Source organism: Trichechus manatus, unplaced genomic scaffold, assembly GCF_000243295.1.
Source record: "Trichechus manatus latirostris isolate Lorelei unplaced genomic scaffold, TriManLat1.0 scaffold00327, whole genome shotgun sequence".
NCBI lineage: Eukaryota > Metazoa > Chordata > Mammalia > Sirenia > Trichechidae > Trichechus > Trichechus manatus.
This window is the reverse complement of record NW_004444263.1, coordinates 523,183-547,303: the sequence shown is the minus strand read 5'-3', so window position 1 is coordinate 547,303 and position 24,121 is coordinate 523,183. Positions and strand designations below refer to the sequence as shown.

The 24,121-nt window shown below is 54.1% G+C and overlaps 1 protein-coding gene across 2 annotated transcripts in view; it reads left to right on the top strand.

The window, feature by feature from the left end:
* The window catches only part of TNXB (tenascin XB), a 56,947-nt gene that overhangs the window by 4,451 nt on the left and 28,375 nt on the right, over window positions 1-24,121 (top strand). The window contains exons 3-17 of one of the 2 annotated variants that reach the window (XM_023725527.1): window positions 4,141-4,269; window positions 4,425-4,693; window positions 5,621-5,825; window positions 5,994-6,245; window positions 7,500-7,817; window positions 9,042-9,335; window positions 11,185-11,475; window positions 11,823-12,128; window positions 13,673-14,002; window positions 17,736-18,044; window positions 19,363-19,656; window positions 20,938-21,225; window positions 21,519-21,827; window positions 23,281-23,595; window positions 23,721-24,038. In XM_023725527.1, the coding sequence (XP_023581295.1) occupies window positions 4,141-4,269; window positions 4,425-4,693; window positions 5,621-5,825; window positions 5,994-6,245; window positions 7,500-7,817; window positions 9,042-9,335; window positions 11,185-11,475; window positions 11,823-12,128; window positions 13,673-14,002; window positions 17,736-18,044; window positions 19,363-19,656; window positions 20,938-21,225; window positions 21,519-21,827; window positions 23,281-23,595; window positions 23,721-24,038 (4,227 nt within the window). Of the gene's footprint in view, window positions 1-4,112; window positions 4,270-4,424; window positions 4,694-5,620; window positions 5,826-5,993; window positions 6,246-7,448; window positions 7,818-9,041; window positions 9,336-11,184; window positions 11,476-11,822; window positions 12,129-13,672; window positions 14,003-17,735; window positions 18,045-19,347; window positions 19,657-20,937; window positions 21,226-21,518; window positions 21,828-23,280; window positions 23,596-23,720; window positions 24,039-24,121 lie in introns of both variants that reach the window. The other variant, XM_023725528.1, reaches the window with a different exon arrangement.

The window sequence follows — 24,121 nt, the reverse complement described above, 5'->3', positions numbered from 1 at the left end:
GCAGAAGTAGAAATCCTTACTTTGTGGTGCAACCAAGATAACTTGACTTTTTTCTTCTGTTTAAAAATTAGAGGGTTTTTTTGGTTGTAAAAACACTTTAATCACAAGACAAGAATTTGGCAACCAGAGATAAGAAAAACAAGTAATTCTTGACTGCTTCACAGTCAGACAATCACTGTTAAGATTTTAAAGTGTTTCTCCCACTCTCTTCTTCTGTGTGTGTATTATTTACATAGTTCTAATCTTGAAGGGGTGTTTTAAAAAGGAACTTTCCTAAGAAACTGCAGGGAAAGAAGAATTAAAATAAACACTTGAGGAGCTTGCAGGCCAGCGCTGCCTGTTGCTCTGAGTAAATACAGATCCATTGTTGGGTTTTCTCAAGGGATCAGCTTCCCAGGCCGGAGCCCTGAGCTTCCCCCGATGGCAGGGTTGAGGGGCGCCGAGCTGGCCTGTGGCAGACTTGGCCATGCTCTCAGCTTATCTGGTCTGCTCTGCTCTGGGTATGGGCCTCTGTCACATTCTAGGTCCTCTCTGAGCATAGGTGTGGAAGACGCTTTTTAAAATTTGGTCGCTGGACACCTCTCTTAGACTTCACATTCGCCTAAGCTCTCTATGGCTGGCAGCCTGGAATTGTGCCTTTTGCCTTGGCTAGCACTGTCTGTCCATTTCTATTGGCATGGAGTATATTCAGCAGCTGGCTGTCTTCTGGCCACTGCCATCTTCCTAGAAGCCTGTCTCTACCGCACTTCTCCCCCTTTCCAGAAGCCCTTCTCTCTCGAAGCCTAAACTCTGCTATTCCTGGCAAGGGACACATCTAGTTATTGGGATTATTTTCAGAACAAAGAAGAGGAATATTCCTCCTCTCTCTGCATATGTGGCATTGTTGCTTTGTCAGTGGTTCTCAAAGTGTTCCCTGGACCTGCAGCATCCCACACCCTTGGGAGCTTGTTAGAAATGCAAATTCTCAGTCTCCACTCCCAGATCTACTGAACTAGAAGTTCCAGGAGTAGAGTCCATTAACCTGTGTTGTAACGAGCCCTCCAGGTGATTCGGATACCCCTCAAACCTGAGGGCCACTTCCTTAAGGAATGTTGCTCCTTTGCAAAAGGCTGGCTGCTCTATGAATGTGAGAGAAAATGTGGGAAAACTGAGGGAGGTGAGCCCTTGAACCAGGAAGAGGTTTGGGTATTCTCCATCTGGGTGTATTTCGCAGCCTGGAAACCAGGGCTATGCCAAGTTTTCACTGGGATCCAAGACCTTGCAGCCTCAGAAGAGTTTTTGTTTGAGTCTGGTCTGAAAAGGAGAAGAGGATGAGGTAAGCTCCAGGGACCAGCCAAGGTGGAGTCCTCCATCTGGGGCCACGAGGTTGATACTGAGAATAGGGTTAGAAATTCGCCAGGAACAATAGGTGAAGCAGCCAAACTTTACCTAGGGACAGAGCTAGCTGCCAGCATCTGGCTAGAGAAGCCCACCTCAGACCTGTCAGATGGTGCTGGGAGACAGGAGTTAGGCTGATAATAGGACTGTCAGGGCCTGTCTCCAAGTGGATCTCAGGAGGGATGAAGAGGTGATCAAAGAGTTCTTGTAGGTTGGTCGGAAGGAAGAAGGAGAACTCTGGGGGTTGGCTTGTCTCCCTGAAAGGACCAGATTTCATCAGGGAGCTCCCAAGGTGTGCGCGCGCGTGTGTGTGTGTGTGTGTGTGTGTGTGTGTGTGTGTGTGTGTGTGTGTGTGTGTGTGTGTTGGGGGAGTAAGGAGAGAGATTGAGGGAGAAAAAGGGCGACAACAAGCAATTAAGTTGGAGCATCCTTCTGGGAAGGATGAGGATTTCACGGGTCTTGAGCTGAGGTCACGCAAAAGGCTTCCCTACACCGCGGTGCCCTAGGGCAAGGAGCATAGGAGAGATGGGGTACTGTGTGCCCAAGAAAACTCTTCATCCAAGAAAACTCTGGCAAAGCTTTATTTCATCCTCAACCCAGAAATCTCTATGTGGCCTTCTTACCTGGTTTTATACTTTGGTATTTACTGTGTTGATTCCCCCTCAATCCTCTTAGTTTAGGAGTGCCTTTTGAAATTTCCAATCCTACTTGGCTGAATGGAGGTGTCCCCATTACGGTCAACATAGCTAAGCAGAACAGAGCGTCCTTACCAGCCCTCTGAGCTGGACACCCCAACAAAATGTGGGACTGTTAGCATGCTAACAAATGTCTAGTTCCTCCTATTTCCCCAGTGGCTGGCACTCCAGGAGACTTTGCCTGGAGCAGGAATCCCACAGATTTCCTGCCAGGTCACCACACATCATCACAACACTTTAAATGTTCACTTGGAGGAGGGTTGTTCTCTCACAGGTGTTTACTGTACATAGAGATTTGTGGTGGTGTTCTGTGCCATCGAGTCAAGTGTGACTCATAGCGACCCTGTATGACAGAATATAACTGCCCAATAGGGTTTCCAAGGCTGTAATCTTTACGAGAAGGAGCCCTGGTGGCGTAGTGGTTAAGCACTTGGCTGCTAACCTAAAGGTCAGCAGTTTGAATCTACCAGCCACTCTGTGGGAGAAAGATGTGGCAGTTTGCTTTTGTATAGATTAGAGCCTTGGAAACACTATGGGGCAGTTCTACTCTGTCCCATAGGGTCACTATGAGTCAGAATCAACTCGATGGCATGCAACAACAACAAAATCTTTATAAGAGCAGATCATCAGATGTTTTCTTCTGCAGAGAGCTTGGTGGGTCCATTCAGTTAGCAATTGAGCACTTAACCATTTCACCACCAGGGCTCCTTAGAGATTGGTATAGGAGTCTAATAAAACATAAGGCGTGGCCATACATTTAGCTGCTAAGAGTATGAGCTACCTGAGGACAGGGACCATATCTTTTTTTTAGGCAATTTTTTTTCGTATGGTAAATATACATGTAACAAAACATCTGCCATTTCAATAGGGACCATTTCTTTATGTTTGTGTCTCCAGTGCCCAGCACAATGCCAAGTACAAAATCAGCAACTAGGAAATGTATTTGTGGAACTTTGGCCAGGTAGGCCTTGCTTTTGAGGGGCCTCCAACCCAGATGAAGAGACAAGAAAAGTCCCTAAAGGGAAATGTAATGTCAGTCACACCCAAGCCATATAGCCAGTGGCAGGAGTCTGTGGGTAAGCTCAGGCTAGGGCAGACGCTTGAAGGAGGAAATGAGATTTGAGGGGTTACCCCTCATCTACTTCATCTGTTTTGACAGGAACAGGCTAAGGGGAAGCCTCCTCGTGCCCAGGTAGTCAGGGTTGCCAGGGGAAAGCCAGAGGGAGAGTCCCGTGTGTGTCAGGTGGAATTCTGGCAGAGGGCCAATGAAGTGGCTAAAAACAGAGTGAGAGGGGACTCTGAAGGTCACGTTGTTGTTGTTAGTTGTCATTGAGTTGATTCTGACTCATGGCATCCCCATGTGTTACAGAGTAGAATTGCTCCATAGGGTTTTCTTGGCTGTAATCTTAACATAAACAGATCGCCAGGCCTTTTCTTCCACGGTGCTGCTGGGTGGGTTAGCAGTCAAGTAAAAACGCTTGCGCCTCCTAGTGACCTTGAGGTCACGTTACCAGAAAAACCAAACCCATTGCCCTTGAGTTGATTCAGACTCATAGCGACCCTAAAGGACAGAGTAGAACTGCCCCATAGGGTTTCCAAGGAGTGGCTGGTGGATTCGAACAGCCAACCTTTTGGTTAGCAGCCATAGCTCTTAACCACTATGCCACCAGGGTTTCCTAAGGTCACATTGCCTGGGTTTAAATCCCTGCCACTTTCTTGGTGATGGTGACCTTGGGCAAGGTATTTATCCTTCTGTGCCTCAGTTTCCTCAACTGTAAAATGGTAATAAAAGGATCTACCTCATAGATTGTTTGGACTAAGCGAGTTCGTACATGTAAATTGTCTAGAACAGTACCTGGCATAGGGTAAGTGCTCTAGACATTTTTGCTGTCACCACCCATGCTCCCAGCTCTAACAGGGCCAAGTTCCACACAGTCCCATGCTGACTCTGCTTGGAAGTGAAGAAAGGAGATAAAGGGAACTGAGCAGCAGGGCCGAGAGTGCCAACCCCTGATCCGCCTGGGGCTCTCTCTCTTGCAGACAGAAGGGGTGAATCCTCCGTTCACAGCACGGGTGCCCAGCTCCGCCTCGGCCTATGACCAGAGAGGACTGGCCCCGGGCCAAGAGTACCAGGTCACTGTCCGTGCCCTTCGAGGGACCAGCTGGGGCCCTCCTGCCTCCAAGACTATTACCACCAGTGAGAGCTGAGGCTGTGGGACAGGGTCCTGGGTGGGGATCTGGAATTGAGAGGGCAGAGGGTTGGGTCTGGGTGGGGGAAAGACTCTCAGAAGGAAAGCTGGTGACTGCAGAGTCAGACTCCTGCCTGAGCCCTCCTCTCTCCAACCTGGCTAGTGATTGATGGCCCCCAGGACCTCCGCGTGGTGGCTGTGACGCCAACAACACTGGAGCTCAGCTGGCTGCGCCCCCTGGCTGAGGTGGACCGATTTGTGGTGTCCTATGTCAGTGCTGGCAACCAGAGGGTGCGGCTGGAAGTGCCTCCTAAGGCAGATGGGACGCTGCTGACAGACCTGATGCCGGGCGTGGAATATGTTGTGACTGTCACCGCGGAGCGCGGCCGGGCAGTCAGCTACCCGACTTCTGTCAGGGCCAACACAGGTATGGCTGGCCAGGGGATAGGGAAGGACCCCAGTGTCAGAGGGCAGAAGCTTCCTCTTTGGGAGCCCAGGTGCAGGGCCCACAGGCTTTGTTGGGTATGTGGTAGTCCCAAAGCACCTGCTGGGAGCCTTGCTCTGTACAGAGGGCTCTGAGGAGGCAGAGCCCTCAGGTGCTTGGAATCCTGTAGGAAGGCTGCAGGTTAGACTATGGGAAGAACTGCCCCATAGAGAGAAGCAGTCAATAGGAGTGGGCACCCAGCTGAGATGGAGTCTAACCCACTCAGATGGGGGAGGTTCTTATCCAAACTTAGGTACAGGGGCAGGGCTTGTGCTGACAGCGGTCAGATCTTGTAGGGACTGGAACTGGGCAGGTACAAGAGCAGCAACCCTGTTAACTTTAGAATTTAATGCGGGGTAATTGAGCCTCACAGGAGTCATTTTCCACTAACCCTCAAGGTTTCTTAACAGATGCCCGGATCTTTTTCTTTCGCCGTGACAGGGGGCCGCCCACCTCGCTGTGGCTCGCATCCCCTCCCCCCACTCCCTTTTCTCTCCTTCAGACCCAGGGCTCCACCCGCTGGCTTCTCTCTTCTTCCTAGGGCACCACCAGTAGCGGGCTTGGGGGTTGGTGGGGTGCTGGGACACTGACTTCTTTCTCTCGGTTCTCTTTGCAGGTGGGGCTGGGGCAGAGTGAAGAGGCCTTTGGCTCCATTGGGAGGGATGGAGGGAGGAGGGACTGTCGTGGGGAGGACGGCGAGTAGCTGCCACTGACCTGCTCTCTTCCCTCCCCCTTTTTCCGCCCCCCTGGCAGCACCAGGCCACTACGATTACTCGGAGGTGCGCCCCCCAGCCCCGCCCCCCAAGCCCCATCCCCGGCCGACCCTGCGGCCCCCGCGACCCCCGCGGCCCCCGCGGCCCCCACGGCCTGCTAAGGAGGAGGAGAGGGAGGAGCCCCGACCCGGGCTGAGCCTGTCCCAGCCCCCGCGGCGGGCGTGGGCCAACCTGACCGCCGAGCTGGGCCGCTACGGCGGCACGGTGGAGGACGTGGAGCGCCACCTGCGGGCGCACCGCTACCCCCTGCGAGCCAACCAGACCTACCCGTCAGTGGCGCGCTACATCTACACTTACTTGCAGCGGCATCTGGCGGCCGCCTCCCCTGCCGGTTCCCCCGCAGCCCCGCCCCACCGCCCCCACCCCACTGCCAGCCCCGACCCGGGCACTTGGAAGCGGGACTCCAACCGGAGCATCTACAGCCCCTCGCCCGAAGGAGTCGACCGGGTGGCTGCGCCCCGCCACCCCAAGCCCGAGGTGCTGGGCACTTCCGCCGACGGCGCGCTTCTAGTGTCCCTCGACGGTCTCCGCGGCCAGTTCGAGCGCGTGGTGATGCGCTGGCGTCCCCAGCCCCCTGCAGAGGGCCCCGGCGGGGAGTTGACTGTGCCAGGCAGCACGCGCGCTGTCAGCCTCCCCGACCTCAGGCTGGGCACCACCTACCACGTGGAGGTCCACGGGGTGCGGGCGGGGCAGACTTCCAAGTCCTACGCCTTCATCACCACCACAGGTAGTGTGGGCTGCGGCCGCGCGACCACCCATCCCTTGCCAGGCCTCACCTGCCGTAGGAATCCGCATCTTTGAGTCTCGCCCACTGCCTCCCTGCCTCAGACTGCCACCCCCACACCACACCCCTTTGCCTTCAGCTCCTACCTGGCTCAGGCTCCAGAGGCCCCTACAACAACGCACGCTCTCCTGTGCACCCTAAAAGCCATCTCCCACCCCCCACCCTCTCACTCCACGCCCACCCGGCCAGTTCTGGCATCATCTTGTGAATACCTAAGGCCAAGGAGACCCAGTCCTTGGGGCTCCGTGATGCGCACAAGGGTTCCCAGGGCACTTCCGCCAGGATTGCTGTTCTGGGCAGTAGAAGCTCATTTAAGGCTGGGGTGGGGGAGGGCTGCAAAGATTCACTGGAGCAGTTTGGGTGGGCTGGGGTGTGAAACCAGTGGTTCCCACTCTGACTAAGGGTGATGAGAGTGGCTGAAGACTGTGGTTCGTGGTTGCCATTTTCCACAATTTAGCCTTGACCTCAAAGGGACTCATCAGAACTGCTTGGAGGTGGCCTTTAAACCACCAGGCACCATGTGTATGTGGGGGGTGATGAAACCGCTGCTTCTTTCCAGACTCCCTGGCTCACTTCACAAGCGTCTCTCCCACAGGAATGATCTCAGGCTGGGCTGGGGAGGGGGAGCTGCTCTGTGGCTGCGTGGAGAGGGTTGTGGGCTTCTTCTTCCCCTATAGGCCCCAGATGCCACCTGAGCTGGATATCCAGCCCCCCATGCCCTCTCTTTCTTCTCACTGCCCACTCTCCTCTTGCATCCACCCTCCCTAACACCACCATCTCCTCCTTTCTTCCAGGCTTCTCACTGCAGCACTAATGGAAGCCGTGATCACCACCCACTGGGGAGGGGGATGTGTGTGGGGAGGGACATGGAGGTCTCTGGGGGCTGGGGGGGTCACAGAAGCCTTGTGGGGGAGGGTGAGAAGGCTTTTATTACCTGCTGTAAGCAAAGGCCTATCTGCTCAGGAATGTGGTGGACAGGGGTGTTTGGATGACTTGGCAGGCCTTAGGGAGGACGGAGTGACCAGGTGGTGGACCCAAGAGGGTCTTCAGGCTCTTAGAAGCTACAGGGCAGAACACTGGGACCCGGGATTCCTTTCCGGCTCTCATACTCGCCTTTCCTGTTTTTCTCACCCTGCCCCTTCCCAGGGTTCTCCCCCTCACACCTCTTGGGGGCCACTGATGAACCACCTCCCTCAGGCCCCTCAACGACCCAAGGGGCCCGGGCCCCTGTCCTGCAGCAGCGCCCACAGGAACTGGCAGAATTGAGGGTGCTCGGCAGAGACGAGACCGGGCGCCTCCGCGTGGCCTGGACTGCCCAGCCTGACATCTTTGCCCACTTCCAGCTGCACCTGCGTGTGCCCCAGGGGCTGGAGGATCATGAGGAGCTGCTGCCAGGGGACACTCACCAGGCCCTGGTGCCACCACCCCTTCCTGGATCCCCCTACAAGCTGTTGCTTCATGGGATCCACCCTGATGGCCAGCTCTCTGCCCCCCTCATCTACCAAGGCATTATGGGTACATCCTGGACTCTGCTCAGACCAGGGTCCTGAGGTTGGGGGTGGGGCCAGGCCCACAGCCATCTGGACTTCAGAAGTGGGATGGTGCTTGAGGGACCAGTGAAGGGCAGGCTGATGTTGGGCTGAGTGGAGAAAACAAGGAGAGGAAATGGGTTGAGGGTTCAGAGGAGAGAGGGATGGAGGGGGTTTAAGAACAAAGGATGTGGAAGGGAGTACCCCAGGAGGACAAATGTCAGAAGGTGGGACAGGGATTCAGGGAGAGAGGCTGTAGGCTCCTAGCTCTCCACCTGTGGCTATCTTTGCCTTGTGACCTGCCATCACTTCCTGGTATCTCCTCTGCCCCACCCTGCCCACCCCAATAGACCTCTTAGGGTGGGAGTGGGAAGTCTTCTGGCCCTGAGGGTACTGACCTTCAGCTTCCTTCTTCCCACCCTTTCTCCACAGTCCCTGCCACCCTACACTGGACAGGCTAGGATGGTGGCTCTGCTCCTCCGCCCCAGGAGCCTGGCCAGCAGTGAATGCCACTCATGGTCTCATCAGCCAGTTGCTGTAGGGGATAGTGGCCCTTTAGGTTAGGGGGCTCCAGAGCTGTCAGGGCTTCAGACATGAATGAGGTTTGGGAGAGCAGAGCCTGGGGTGCTCACATCCTCTCCTGGTCCCTCTCTGTGGGGTTCAGGGTAGCTGGCTCTCCCCTCAACTCCAGGTTAAGAGGGCAGCAGGGAGAAAGCTCAGGTGGGCTGAGGAGACTTATGACTGCTCTGAAGAAGCAGCGGGGAGTCTTAAAACTCTCCAGCAGAACCATGGGGAACTGAAACTCCCCCAAAGATGGTGTGTGTGGAGAGGGATTGAAACCTTTGTGAGGTTTCCCAACTGGGAAAAGAGATTGAGGGAGAAATGCCCCCCTCTCCAGGAGGGCCCAGGGGTAGGGGGAGTGCAGGCTTCTAGGGAGGGAGCAGAGCACCCTGGTGGCACAGTGGTTAAGAGCTTGACTGCTAACCAAAAGGTTGGCAGTTCGAATCACCAGCTGCTCCTTGAAAACCCTTTCGGGCAGTTCTACTCTGTCCTATAGGGTCATTATGAGTCAAAATCAGCTTGATGGCAATGGATTTTTTAGGGAGGGAGCTGTCCAGGGTGGAGTGAGCCAGTGGGCAGAGAGGAAGGACGAAGGAGACAAGGGAATGATTGAGTTCACTGTGCTTTGCTTTTGTCCCTCACACCCTAGACAAGGATGGAGAAAAGCCTGAGCCATCCTTGGTCCAGCCACGCCTGGGTGAACTGACTGTGACAGATGTGAGCACGAACTCACTGCTCCTGCACTGGACAGTCCCCGAGGGCACATTTGAATCCTTTGTGATCCAGTACAAGGACAGGGATGGGCCACAGGTGGTACCCGTGGAAGGGCCACAGCGCTCATGCCTCATCACCTCCCTGGACCCCGGCCGCAAGTACAAATTTGTCTTGTACGGGCTCGTCGGCAAGAAGCGGCATGGCCCACTGGTCACTGAAGCCAAGACTAGTGAGTAGCCCTGCCCTCTGCACTGTCCCAAAGGAGGCCTTTCTAGTGCTCTGGGGACCCACTTTGGGAAATCCAGGAAGGCTCCCTGGAGGTGGTGCCTGAACTAAATCCTGAAAGAAAATAGTGGTCAGGCAGGCGGAGAAGTTGAGGAGAACAATACAGACAGAAGGAGCTGTGGAGGGCAAGGCAGGAGAGAGCATGACCCTTAGGAGGACCAAAGCCATATTGCCCCTGGCTGGAGAGCAGGGCCTTTGGGGAGCTAAGGAACCTGGTCTCAGGGCCTGTGAGGCTCAGATGTCTTTGAGGGTCCTAGGGGGCCTCTGAAGGATTTCAAGTGGAGGAGTGACATGATTAGATATTTATTGTGTAAACAGCACTGCGATGGCTGCTGAGGATGGCTAGAGAAGTGAGTTAAGGGCCAATAAGAAATGATGGAGGCCTGGCTGGGATGGTGGCAGCGGGGCTGGATATGAGAGGTGAAGGAGAGTGAGCAAGGAGGCCCAGGCAAGCCCCAGGTTTCTGGTACAGACAGTCATGTTCCCTGAGGCAGGAAACAGCAGAGGTGGGGCAGTTTGAGAGGCCTGTGGGACACTTAGATAAACATCTTTTGAGTGTTGAGTGTCAAATGCATTCGAGATGTTCCAAGCGTATTGTCACGTTTAATCCTGACAGCAGCCCTGGAGGCATTCCCGTTTTATAGATGAGGAAAATTGAGCACAGAGAGGGCAAGGTGGCAGACAGTGGTGGGGCCATGGAGTTATACTGCCACCCATGCATCAGGAAGCCCAGAGAGGAGGCCTGAAGATAGGGACGTGGGTGTCATCAATGTGGATGGACGCTGGGGATGGAGTTGGGGCCCAGAGTGAGGGTGTGGAGAGGAAAAGAGGCAGGGCCCGTGGAGCCCTGAGGACCACCAGCACTCAGGGCAGAGCAGAGGAAGAGGAGCCTGTAGGGCAGCTTGGGGGTGAACTGGGGAGGGGTAGAGCCAGGGGTGTGGTGTCCTGGATGCCAAGACAGAGGGTGCGGTCAGACATGTCAGATTCCGTAAGGGTGATTCAGGGGCTACAGAGTGTCCACAGGACTTAGCAATGGCCAGGTCACCATCCACCCCACTGGGCAGTCTCGGTGGAAGGGTGGGGCTGGAGGCCCAGCGGCGGCAGGGCTGGGGCGGGTGACGGAAGTGAGGACATGGCTACAGCCAGTGTAGACACCTCTTTCTGGAATCTGGGTTGGGAATAGAGAGCAAAGAGGGAGGATGGGGCCTGGAGGGAGTTGCAGGCAGTACAGGGAGGGAGACAGGAGCAGGTTTCAGTGCTGATGGCACAGCCTACAGAGAGTGGAAGGTTGGTGATTTGGGCGAGGGTCATCAATGGATAGGAGGTCCTGAGGAAGAGGAGGAGGAGGGGCCCAGAGTCCAGATGTGGGAGGCTTTTCCATGTTAAAACTCTCAAGGAGAATGCTCCCCTTTCTTGGAGGAGAGACCAGCTAGTAGTCAAGTCTGGAAGCAGTGGAGGTTGTACTGGAAGATTTCCCTGGCCAGGGAGCTGTGCAAAGGCCTGGCTAGGCCTCTCCTTCCTGGGCTGTGCATAGTCAGGGCCCCACTAGTCCATACAGTGCTTCTGTGCCATTTAGAAGAAGGCACCCCTCCTCTAGGTGGACATAGCCCCTCCCAGGGCACACGGCTTGGCAAGCAGTGTGCCAGCTGGATTTCAGTCCCTGCATGCGCTTTTAGCCGCAAACCTTTGTGCAGTGAACAGCCTGCATAACCTCACACAGCATCCCTGTGGGGTGTGGACTCCCCCTTCCCCTATGACCTGTGCCCCTCCCTTCTCTTTATCCCCCCTCCTAGTGCCTTGGAGTGACCCTGGCCCAGGGCCCTTGCCCCGTCTGGGAAAGCTGTGGGTGACTGACCCCACCTCAGACTCGCTGCGCCTTTCCTGGACTGTCCCTGAAGGCCAGTTCGACTCTTTCGTGGTCCAGTACAGGGACAGGGATGGCCAGCCCCAGGTGGTACCAGTGGAGGGGCCTGAGCACTCAATCATCATCTCCTCCCTGGACCCTGACCACAAGTACAAATTCACTCTGTTCGGGATTGCCAACAAGAAGCGGCATGGCCCCCTCACGGCCGATGGTACCACAGGTGAGTGGCAGCCACCCAAGCCCCCGTGTATCCGCCTCCTCGCCCTGTGCACACTTGCCCTCAGCCAGGAACCAGCTGGGCTTCCCAGCGAGACTGCTGACTCCAGTGTCCTGTCCTTGCTCCCGGGCTGAGGGGCTGCCAGCCTCCCCTGCCTACTGGGCCCCTTCCATCCCATCAGCCGCTCCCCAAGGCCCAGAAGGTGTGTCACACACTGGCTGTGCCAGACAGATTGCCCAGGAGTGTATGCTCACAGGAATCAAATAGTGACCCCCTAACTGTGCCATCCTGTCCAAACCCCAAGCCCTAATCTAAGCCAGTTCAGCCCTGGCTGGATCTTCTTTTTACAGCCCCAGGGAGGAAAGAGGAGCTCCCCAGGCCCGAGTCCCCCGTGCAGCCCCTCCTGGGGGAGCTGACGGTGACTGGCGTGACCCCAGACTCCCTGCGCCTGTCCTGGACGGTGGCCCAGGGCCCCTTCGACTCCTTTGTGGTCCAGTACAAGGATGCGAAGGGGCAGCCCAAGGCAGTGCCCGTTGGAAGGGACGAGAACGAGGTTACCATCCCTGGCCTGGAGTCCGAGCGGAAGTATAAGATGAACCTCTACGGGCTTCAAGGCAGGCAGCGTGTAGGGCCCGTGTCTGTAGTGGCCACAACGGGTGAGTCAGGACCTCTGGGGCCTCCCCTGTTAGCCCCTAGTCCTCTGAACAGGCCCAGGCCTGGGCCTCTCTCCACCTTCTCCTCCTCTGCTCTGACTGTGTCAAAGCTCCTCGCGTTTTCTCCCCCACTGCTCTCCTGTCCATCTTATCCCGAACTCCTCATACAGCCTCCAGCCATCTCCAGCCTCTTATTCCCTTCCCGGCCCTGCTTCTCCATCTTTCAGGGAGTCTTCCCTCCATTGCAGGCTGTCCTCCCCACAGACGTCCTCACAATTCAGCAACCATCTTCTCTCCATGGATTCAGCAACCATCTTCTCTCCCCATGGGTTTTGCTGGGCTCTTTCCCTACCACAGTCATTTCTGAACTTCTTTGACCTACTTCTCACACCCTCCTGCCAATGCTGCTCTGTTCAGAGCTGGCAGACTCAAGGGAGAAGAGCACCATTTTCCTCCACCTCTTTCCAGGATGAAGAGGGCTCCTCCCCCACCCCCACCCCCACTACCTGTCTTCCAGCCAGCTGGGAGCCAAGCAAAGGGCTCCGCCAGCCCAACTGGCCACTCACTTCCACTTCCAGTCCAGCACCCCACCCCATTCCTCCACGTCCCCACCTCTCCCTGTCCTGTGCCATGTCTGTGGCCCATGGGTCTTTCCTTGCCCAGAGGGAGTGTAGCATTGTGGTTGAGAACAGTCTCTGAGGCCAGCTGCCTGGATTTCAATCCCAGCTCCGCACCTCACTAGCTGTGGGACCTGTCCAAGTTCTTAAACCTCTCTGTGCCTCAGCTTTCTCATCTGTCAAATGGGGATAATAATGGTAACTATTTCATAGAGTTGCTAGGATTAAATGAGTTAATCTATGAATAGCACTTAGAACAGCATCAGCAACATTGAAACTGCTATTTAAGTACAAGCTGCTGTTGCTCCCTGATCCTCTCACTCTCCAGTAACCTTTTCTCTCCCCACCTCTCTACCCTCCCCATCCTTCCCTGGGCTATTGCTCTAGCCTGCTCTCCTTCTCAATCTCCCCTCCCCTAAGGAGACCCATGGACAGGGGAATGGGTCACAGAAAGGCTCTCTCTCATGCACCATAGTCTCCCCACCCTATGGTGTCCCAGCTCCCCAAGAGCAAAGACCCAGTGGCAGGGGATGATGGGTGGTGCCCGTGGGGTGTGATCCCGGGAGTCAGCTGAGGGAGAACAGGGCCCTCCCTAGCCCCCACCTCCCCCTAAATCTTTCTCCCACGCTTGCCTGAAGCCCTGCCTTAGCAATTCACTCCTTAGGGTTAAAGGGGAAAAAGGGTAGGGCCGGCCACAGGGGGAGGCCTTAGCAGGAACACATTCCACTATCCTGACCTAGTAAGAAGGGTGGGAGCAGCTGAAAGCTCCGAGGAGGGGCAGGAGCTGAAAGGGAAGAGCACAAAGTGGGGAAGCGAACTTCACCCTCCATCCTGCCCGCAGCCCCCGCCCTCACTGTCTGTGAATACAGGAGAATTCCTCAAATGTTCCCTCTCTTCCCATCTCAGCTCGTTTCTCAGATGTGACTGAAGAGACCGCTGCCTCCACAGAGGTGAACAAGACCCCATCTCCCACAGAGCCCTCCACAGAGGCCCCTGAGGAGCTGCTCCTGGGGGAGCTGACAGTGACAGGATCCACCTCAGACTCGCTGAGCCTCTCCTGGACCGTCCCCCAGGGCCACTTTGACGCCTTCACCGTGCAGTACAAGGACAGGGATGGGCGGCCCCAGGTGGTTCGTGTTGGGGGCGAGGAGCGCGAGGTGACCGTGCAGGGCCTGGAGCCTGGGCACAAGTACAAGATGCACCTGTATGGGCTCCACGCAGGGCGGCGCGTGGGCCCCGTGTCCACCTTGGGGCTGACAGGTGAGTGAGGGAGCGCTTGGGCCTGGCTCAGTACCCCGCCTCCCACCCGGGGGTCCCCAGCCTCCAGTGGATGGCTGATTGCTCACTCTTCCTCGCTTGGAACCACAAGGCTTCATGTGCTTGGGGCTACATCAGTTGTGTGACCTTGAGTGAGTTTCACACTTCCTGAGCCTCTGTTTCCTCATCTGTAAAATGGGGATGATAACACCCATCTCACAGAATTGCTGAGAGGATTACATGAGGTGACAGCCATAAAGCACTAAGAATGGACCTGGCACAGAATAAACGCGCTGGCAGTGTTTGCTGCCACGAGTATTATAGTTATCCTTATTCTAACATCTGCTCTGTCCCCTTCATGTCCTTAGTTGGTCAGAATGTGCATGAGACATTGGCCTCTTCCTCAGTGCAGCTTAAAATTTTCTTTACAGCAAAAAGTTATATCCCTTCCACACCCTTTGTGGGCCTGGTCACATGACCACTTCGGCCACCACAAAGGACCCCACCTGGGCACTTCCTCTCAGATTTTGAATCTAACAAACTGAGTTTTGTTCCTGGCTTCCCCAGTTCTTAGCTGACTAATTTTGATAAAGTCACCTTCTCTCTCTGAACCTCAACTTCCTCATCTTCAAGATGGAGCAAATGAATCTACCTTGTTCTAAGGGCTAGAGGTGGTGATGTAAAATGCTTAGTACATTCATTTTGACTTTGTGCTCAAAACTGCCTGTGGAGAAATCACTGCATATCCATGTCCAAATAGTCACTGTTTTCAGACATGTATTTTAGATGTCCTGGATAAAATTTAAGTGGCCCTTTAAGAAAGAACCGAGCACCCATGCTTATTGGAAGCAGCAGAGTCTGTGGAGCTGACTGAGGGGCCTGCCTGGCACATAGCACAAGCTGGACCATTGCCAGCAGATCAAATGCATGGAACTAGTTAGAAACACTTCTAAATTGGAAAAGGATTATCCTGAATGCAGCGTGGGGATTGTCATACTTATGGGTAGTTCTAATCTCACCTTTCCCAGTTAAGCCAGACCACCAACAAGGAAGACTTGATGATGAGGGACAGTTTTTCTCCCTCACAGAAGGAAGTACGTTGTTGCTCTCAAGTTGGCTCTGACTCATGGCGACCTTATGTATAACAAAATGAAAAGTTGCCTGGTCCTGTGCCATTTTCATGTATGTTTGAGTCCATTGTTGTAGCCATTCTATCAATCCCTCTCAGTGAGGGTTTCGCTCGCCTTCACTGGCCCTTCACTTTACCAAACATGATGTCCTTCTCCAGCAATCGGTCCCTCCTAATGACACATCTAAAATAAGTGAGTTGAAGTCTTAGACAATATTCTGTGATCCAAAGGGTTTCCGTTGGCTTATTTTCGGAAGTAGATCACCAGGCCTTTCCTCCTAGTCTGTCTTAGTCTGGAAGCTTCACTGAAATCTGTCCATCATGGGTGACCTTGCTGGTATTTGAAATACCCATGGCATAGCTTCCAGTATCATAGTAACACGCAAGCTATCTCAATACAACAGATTGACAGATGAGTAATAAGGAAGGAAGTACAGAGGGCAAAAATAAGCAGGAAATGGATGCTATAGGAACTAATAAAGCTAGAAGGCAAATGAAATGAAATAAAATGCCTGGCCTGATGACTAGCACATAATAGATGCTCAATAAAACCAAACAATCAAACCTGTTGCTGTTAAGTTGATTCCAACTCATGGCCACCCATGTGTCCCTGGGTGGTGCAAAAGGTTGGTCCTTGACTACTAACCTAAGGTTGGCAGGTTGAACCCACCTAACTGCATTGTGGAAGAAAGATCTGTGAACTGCTTCTGTAAAGATTACGACCAAGAAAACCGTATGGAGCATTTCTACTCTATAACACATAGGGTTGCCATGAGATATTCAATACATGATGGTTAATCTGGTCTCTCCTATCCCCCCTTCATCTGCCATTGTAGCTTCTTCCTTCCCTGCTTACCCCACCTTGACTCATGTCTGTCTGCGTGAGGCCTCATCAGAGCCCTGGTTGTACAATGGTTAAGAGCTACAGTGAGCTGCGGCTGCTAACCAAAAGGTCAGAAGTTCGAATCCACCAGCTGCTCCCTGGAAACCCTGTGGTGCAGTTCTACTCTGTCCTTTAGGGTTGCTATGAATCGGAATTGACTCGACAGCAACAGGTTTGGTTGGTGGTTTTTGGAGGCCTCGTCACCAGTTGTTGTGTTTTTGTTTTTACCAGTCTGTTTTTAACCAGGTTTTACCTCTCTAGGGCCTAGTCTTCCCTTCCCTCAGGATCCAGACAAACAAGTTCTTGGGAGTCGAATCCATCTAGCCTCTCCACCATTGTGCCTTTTGGGACCACTTTCCAGATACCGTCACTAATGAGAGGTGCCTCCTAGACTCAGTTCCTTCCAGGACAATGGGGGCTGGCTGTCCTGAGCTCAGCCTTCTGCAGACTGCTTACTAATTTTTTAAATTTAATTTTGTTGTTGTTGAGAATATATACAGCAGAACATACACGAATCCAACAATTTCTATATGTACAATTCAGTGACACTGGTTAGCTTCTTCAAGTTGTGCAACCATTCCCACCCCCGTTTTCCAAATTGTTCCTCCCAAATTGACATAAACTCACTGTCCCCTGAGACTGCTCCCTAACTTAACACACTTTGGTTGAGTGTCTCCTCTGTGGACAAGGCCTGAGGGCTCACATTCTAGTGGAGGGAAGTGAGCAGCAGGGTGCATCCACGTGTTGGTGGGGCTGCAGGTTAAAACTGTGAGCACCATAAAGAAAAACAATGCCCAGCAGGTGAGATGGTGAGTCTGAGCAAGGGGGCAGGAAGAAGGGCCTCACTGAGAAGGCAACGTCTGGGGTAAGACTTGAAGCAGGTGAGATGACAAGTTGCACAGGTATCTGGGGGAAGGGCATCCCAGGCAGAAGGAAGAGCAAATGTGGAGGGCGGCAGGCAGGGAGGTGACATGGAGAATGAAGTGGAGGGGAGGATGTGAGAGATTGACATGTGAGACCTCGTAGGCCTTTGTAAGGACTAGGTTTTTACTCTGAGGGAGATGGAGCCGCTTCAAGCCTCCGTGGCTGCTGTGCAAGGAATAGACTGAAGAGGAGTGAGGGCGGGGGAAGGAGGTGACTTAGGAGGCTATTGGGATAGTCCAGCAAGAGATGGTGGTCCCTGGAGATGGGGCAATGCGGGCATTGAGAAGGGGTCGGATCCTGAAGGTTGTGCCAACGGGCCGGATGTGAGTGAGGACTCAGAGATGACTTGAGTGTTCTGGCTTGAGCAGCTGGAAGATGGAGTTGTTATTTTACTGAATTGGGTAAGGCTGTGGGGGGAGCAAGCATGGGGGAGCTCATGAGTCAGTTTTGGACTTGCTGTGTCTGAGACACGCATTAGGCATCCAGGGGAGATGCTGAGTAGCATGAGTGGGGGTTCAAGGGAGAGATCTGAAAGAGGAGGTATGAATTCGGAGTGATGGACATACAGACGGAATTTCAGCCACTTTCCCAGGGTCTCTGTGACAGCTGACACCCTACCCCCACCCAGCACAGCCCGCACCTGAAGGGGACTTAGGGAAGAATTGTTGGCCAGACAGATGAGCTGGCCAGTGTAGTTTTACAACATCAAAGCCACTTCATGGGTACCACAAAAACAATTACATAATTACCGCCGAGGGAAAGGAGGGCCTTTTCTAACCCTTTCCCCATCTCTGTCCCAGCCCCACAACAGGAAGAAGAGGCTCCTCCAGCCACCGAGCCTCCCCAGGAGAGGCACCTGGGGGAGCTGACAGTGACAGACGTGACCCCCACCTCTGTGGGCCTCTCGTGGACAGTCCCTGAGGGCGAATTTGACTCCTTCATGGTCCAGTACAAGGACAGCAATGGGCAGCCCCAGGCAGTGGCTGTGGCTGCAGACCAGCGCGAAGTCACCATCCCCAGCCTGGAGCCCTCCAGAAAGTACAAGATCAACTTCTACGGGATACATGATGGACAACGCATGGGTCCCCTCTCTGTGGTAGCCATGACGGGTGAGTGAGGGAGATGAGACCATCCCACCCAGAGACCCGTCTCCCAGCCTTGCCTGGGGACCACCATTCCCTCACTGAGAGGCTGGGCCCTTTCAGGCCCTGCCTCAGTGGCCCCACAGGTCCTTTCTGGGGTCACAGACACCTTAATCTGTTTCCCCGACCCCTTGGCTCCTTCCCCAGGCTGGAACCTTCCCTGCCCTCCAGTTCTTTCCCCACCCCCCCACCCACTCCCTCCCTGAGTGGGAACGTCTCCCTTCCATCTGACCTACATCCAGCCAGAAGACTCTCTGATTGTCCACAGCTGTTTCCTCCCCTTCTCTTTACAACCCTGTGGTGACTTGGACATGGCTGCCACCTCCCCCTGCTGCTCTTTTTTATTGAGGTCAAATGACACATAGCTTAGAATCTTTTGTCAGAAGTCCTCAGCCACCTGGCCCGGGCTGCATTTCCCTCAGCAGTGCCACAGTCCGCATCATCTGGGAAATGGCCCTCTCCAGGATTGTGCTTCCTGCCCCTCATAGCTTCCTTGGCACAGGTGCTCCACCATCTTGGGGCCAGGAGCCTGGAGAAGCCTACAGAGCCCTCTCAGAACAGTGTTTGTAAATCTGTAAAGTAAAATGCATAGGACGACAAAGGAAACCAATTATATTGATAGACAGTTATCTAAATACTTCATAAAACTCAAACTTATGATTTAATAATACTTGGACTTCTTAATTAAGGAGGCTGGGTGGTGCAAGCAGTTCGCACCCAGCTACTAACCTAAGAGTTGGTGGTTCGAACCCTCCCAGCTGCACTTCGGAAGAAAGGCCTGGCAATCTGCTTCCGTGAAGATTACAGCCAAGAAAACCCTATGGAGCAGTTCTACTCTGTAACACATGGGGTTGCCAGGAGTCAGAATTGACTCAACAACAGCAGGTTTGGGGTTTTGGTTTGGACTTCTTTATTAGTTCATTAAATAATAAGATTTAGCAGCAAGTTTAATAAACTACCCACATTTAAAAGTAGCGATGAGTGTAACCAGTATTTTGAAGTTTCTGCAGTCACTCTAAGGTGGTGTGAAAACACCTGTGATTTCTTTTGGAGGCAGAGTCATAGGTACTGCACATACCACTGACTGGTTTCTTACATTCATATTGAAGGCAATGCTACATTTCAGGTAGAGGTCCATGAAAATAAAGATGTAACTGTTTCCCATGTCAGTTCATGGACTCCCTGAGGCCCATGGAGCCCAGGAGCCCTGTGGGGTGGGGGTTCTCCCCTCAGAAATCTCAGCCATTTTCTTTGTCCTCCCGGATCCTAGCTCCCCTCCCACCAGCCCCAGCCACAAGTGCTCCCGAACGCCCCCAGGAGCCTCGCCTGGGGAAGCTGGCAGTGACGGGCATGAACTCCGACTCCGTTGACCTCTCCTGGACAGTCCCCGAGGGCAAGTTCGACTCCTTCGTGGTCCAGTACAAGGACAGGGGTGGGCAGCCCCAAGTGGTGCCTGTGGCCGCAGATGAGCGTGAGGTCACCGTGCCTGACCTGGAGCCCTCCCGCAAGTACAAGTTCCTGCTCTTTGGGATCCAGGATGGGAAGCGACGAGGCCCAGTCTCTGTGGAGGCAAAGACGGGTGAGAGCCCCCCTGTGGCCTTTCTGCCCTTCTTCACACTGCTGATTTCCTCTCCCTCTGCCGGGGCTTCCCTTGTCCACCTCTCTCTTTCAACTGGAAAGTTGCACTGCCTGCCCCCGTACAAGGCAGACAAGGACGGGAAACCAGGGCCAGTCCTGGTGCTCTCCCTGGTGACCTTTCCTCTCGTCTCATGATTTTCATCTCTGTTGGGTGGGGGAAGCCCCTTCAGCCCCTTCCTAGAGGATGGAACGGGAAGGCTGGGGGCATTGGGAGAAGGCCAGGGGTACTCAGGAGCCCTTCCTGCCTCCCAGGGTCTCGCAGGCCTTCAGCTCTGTGTAGTGGTCACCTCTGAGGGTTTTGCCACCTCCCCACTGACTCCCCACCACAGTCCCTCACCCAGATACTTACCCTCCTGACTCAGGCCCATCTGGTCCCATATCTGCCTCCCCCAGAGCCCCCCTTCCTCCTCTGCCCTTCTCCTGGGGCCTCAGAAGCTGGAACCAGAGGAGCCCCGGGCAGGCTTCCCAGCCTGGCCTGCCTGGCGCAGCCCAGCCACGCCCCTTTCCTGGGGTTCAATCCAGGCCCTCCCTTGTCCCTGGGGGCTCCTTGTTGCCAGAAAACTCTCGAAATAACAATGCCGTCAGAGTCCTCGCTGTCCAGGAAGGCAGCAGGCCAGCTCCTTCCCAGGCCCTGGATGGCTCCTTGGGCAGACACCAAATCCTTTTCCCATCTGAGCTCCTCACTTCACCCACCTACCCCACCCGCAGGCAGCCCCCACTCCAGCAGGCCCTGTGGGAGTGCCATATGAGAAAGGGATGAGGTGGAGCCAAGACCACCTCCATCATAGTACCTCCCCCACCTGCGGTCTGCCTCCATCAGGGATCCTGGGCCCACTCTGACCTCCCTTGGAATCTCCCCAGGAGCCAGCCAAATCCCAAAGCATGGGCTTCTGGGTAAAAAGAAACAGACAGAGACCAAGTCCTGTGATAAGCTGCACCTGCTAGGAAAATGGTCTCCAGTAGATGGGAAGAGGCTGGACAGAGAGGGAAGCTAGGGGTCTCTGTTCCTAGAAATGTCTCTGGGCAGAAGACCCTTCCCCACATTGGTCAAGTGGAGAGAAGCGTGGGCCAATTGGGGCTGGTGGTAGGGATGAGAGGGCAGTAGAAACATTTTGGGGAAGCAGTGACCATTTGGGCAGCTTTGGGTTTTTCCAACCCCAGTGGGAGGCAGTCAGGGAGTCATTTGGAAAAAATAAACACAAGAACCTTTCGTCTCTGTCAGCTACCCGAGATGCCAACAGCTCAGGAACCCCGCCCCTCCTGGGGGAACTGTGGGTGACGGACCCCACCGCAGACTCGCTGCGCCTCTCCTGGACGGTCCCTGAGGGCCACTTTGACTCTTTTACGGTCCAGTTCAAGGACAGGGATGGGCCCAGGGTGGTGTCCGTGGAGGGCCACCAGCGCTCAGTCACCGTCACCCCGCTGGACCCAGGCCGAAAGTACCGATTCCTCCTCTACGGCCTCCTGGATAAGAAGCGCCACGGCCCCCTCACAGCTGATGGCACCACTGGTGAGTGGGGTCCCCTGCAGGCCCTGCTCTGCATCCCTGAGCCCCCTTGGAGAAGGCGCCCAGCACCCTGCCAGGCCACTGGTCACTTGTGGTGGCTGCCATTGTGATTGTGATTTGGTCCCAGCCTCCTCGCTCAGATCCAGCTCCCCCAACACTTGCACAAGCTCATTGCACCAGCCCTGCAGGAGCTCGGCCATGGCAAAACTCTGCCTTCAGGCCTCAATCCTGCTCTCAGAGGTCACCCAGGCTTCCAGAAACAGCTCAGCTGTTCCCTCCCTGTGTCTCCATCTCAGAGACCCAGAGAGCTGTGGACGAGACTGTAACAAAGCATCCCCCAAAGCCCCGTCTCGGAGAGGAGCTGCAGGTGACCGGTGTGACCCCAGACTCCGTGGGCCTCTCGTGGATGGTCCCTGAAGGCGAATTCGACTCCTTTGTGGTCCAGTACAAGGACAGGGACAGGCAGCCACAGGTGGTGCCCGTGGAGGGCAGCCTCAGGGAGGTCACCATCCCGGGCCTGGACCCCGCCCGCAAGTACAAGCTCCTGCTCTACGGGCTGCATGGTGACCGGCGTGTGGGTCCCATCTCCGCCATCGTCGTGACTGGTGAGTGGGCCGCGGCCAGGACACCCCACGCTTCCTTCCCCACCTTGGCTTCCTGCTCTCGCTAAGCCCACCCCATTTCTGAGCTTCCCATCTCCGTTTTTTTTTTTTTAGGGAAGGGATCAGTTTTATTTTTATTTTTTATTGTGGTAAAAATTTATATAACACAATATTTGCCAATTCAGCTTTTTTTGTTTGTGTGGTGAAAATATATACAGCAAAACAGACACCAACAATTTCTACATGTACAATTCAGTGACGTTGATTACATTCTTCAAGTTGTGCAGTTGATCTTGCTGTCCTTTTCCAAATTATCCCACCATCATCAACATAAATTCACTGCCTCCAAAGCCAAAATCCCCTTTCCCCGTTCCTCCCACCCCTGGTAACCACTAATACTTTTTAGTTTCTATATATTTGTTTATTTCACATAAGTGAGTTCATATAATATTTGTCCTTTTGCGACTGATTTATTTTGCTCATCATGGTGTTTTCAAGATTCATTCATATTGTGGTATGCTTCAGGACTTCATTCCTCTTTATGGCTGAGTAATAGTCCACTGTATATGTATACCACATTTTGTTTATCCATTCATCTGTTGATGGATATTTCGATTGTTTCCACCTTTTGGTTATTGTGAATAGTGCTGCAGTGAACATTGATGTACACGTGCAATTCAACATTTTTACATTACAATTCAGTGACACCGATTACCTCAACCATGTGGTGCAAGCATCATCGGTATTCATTGCCAGACTTTTCACCACCATTAATGGACACTCAGTGCTTCCAGGATCAGCTTTATTGAGTCATCATTTATATACAATAAAATTCATCCATTTTAAGTCAACAGTTGGATGAGTTTTGACAAATGAAACCACTACCACAATCGAGATATAAAATGTTTCCATCAACCCAGAGAGTTTCTTTGTGCCCCTTTGCAGTCCATTCCCTCAACCCCAGCCTCTAGGAACCATCCATCTGCTTCCTATCATGATAGCTATAAGGCCTTTCTAAGTATGCTATCTAATAGAATCACATGATAAGTAGTTGTTTTCACCTGGCTCTTGCACTTTAAAATCTCTGGGTGGCACAAAGGGTTTGCGCCCAACTACTAACGAAGTTTAAGAGTTCAAATCTATCCAGCAGCACTGCAGAAGAAAGGCCCAGCGAACTGCTTGCATTAAGATTATAGTCGAGAAAACTCTATGGAGCCTCAGTTCTACCCTGTAACACATGGGGTCGCCGTGAGTCGGAATCGACTCGTCGGCAACGGGTTTGGTTTGTTTTTGGTTTTCTTGCACATTGAATAATGCTTGTGAAATTCATCCACATGGATCAGTAGTTGGTCCTTTTTTTGGCTGACGTCTTGCCCTCACCGCCTTCTCGCCTCCCCTCCGCCCCAATGGGTGCAGCGGACAATTTCATCACCCCTGTCTCTTGTCTCTGAGCCAGCCCCCAGGGAAGAAGACAGAGGTGTGATCCAGGCCACAGCCCCTACAGCAGCTGAGCCCCGCCTGGGGACGCTCACCGTGGTGAAGGCCACATCGCACACCCTGCATCTCTCCTGGATGGTGATTGAGGGAGAATTCGACTCTTTCATGGTCGAGTACACAGACAGGGACGGGCTAGTCCAGGCAGTCAGTTTAGAGGGCGACCAGAATGATGTCACCATCTCCGGCCTGAAATCTGACCATAGATACCTGGTGGACTTGTATGGCTTCCATGACGGGCAGCGGGTGGGTCCTGCCCACACTGAGGCCCTGACAGGTGAGCAAGAAGAGCTTTGGCCGCTCTGCTGCTTTCTACATGGCTGGGGGGCCCAGAGAAGACCAGAGCCCCGTGGACACCCTCCCATAGCTCAGGTCCTTCTCTCTCTCTGTGTCTCTGTTCAGTCCCACAGGAGGATGAACCTTCAGAATCGCCCACGGCGACCCCCAAGCCTCCCTTCAAGCCTCACCTGAGGGAGCTGACCGTGACTGATGCCACTCCTGACTCCCTGCACCTGTCCTGGACGGTCCCGGAGGGCCACTTTGACCACTTTCTGATCCAGTACAGGAACGGGGATGGGCAGCCCAAGGCAGTGCGGGTGCCGGGGCATGAGGACGAGGTCACCATCTCGGGCCTGGAGCCGGACCAAAAGTACAAGATGAACCTGTACGGCCTCCATGGGGGCCAGCATGTGGGCCCCGTCTCCGTCATCGGGGTGACTGGTGAGTGGGGTGGAGGCCCTGGGAGGGTACCCAGCAGGAGGGTCTTCTCTCTGGTGATGGTGGCCATAGTACCTTTGTGTCTT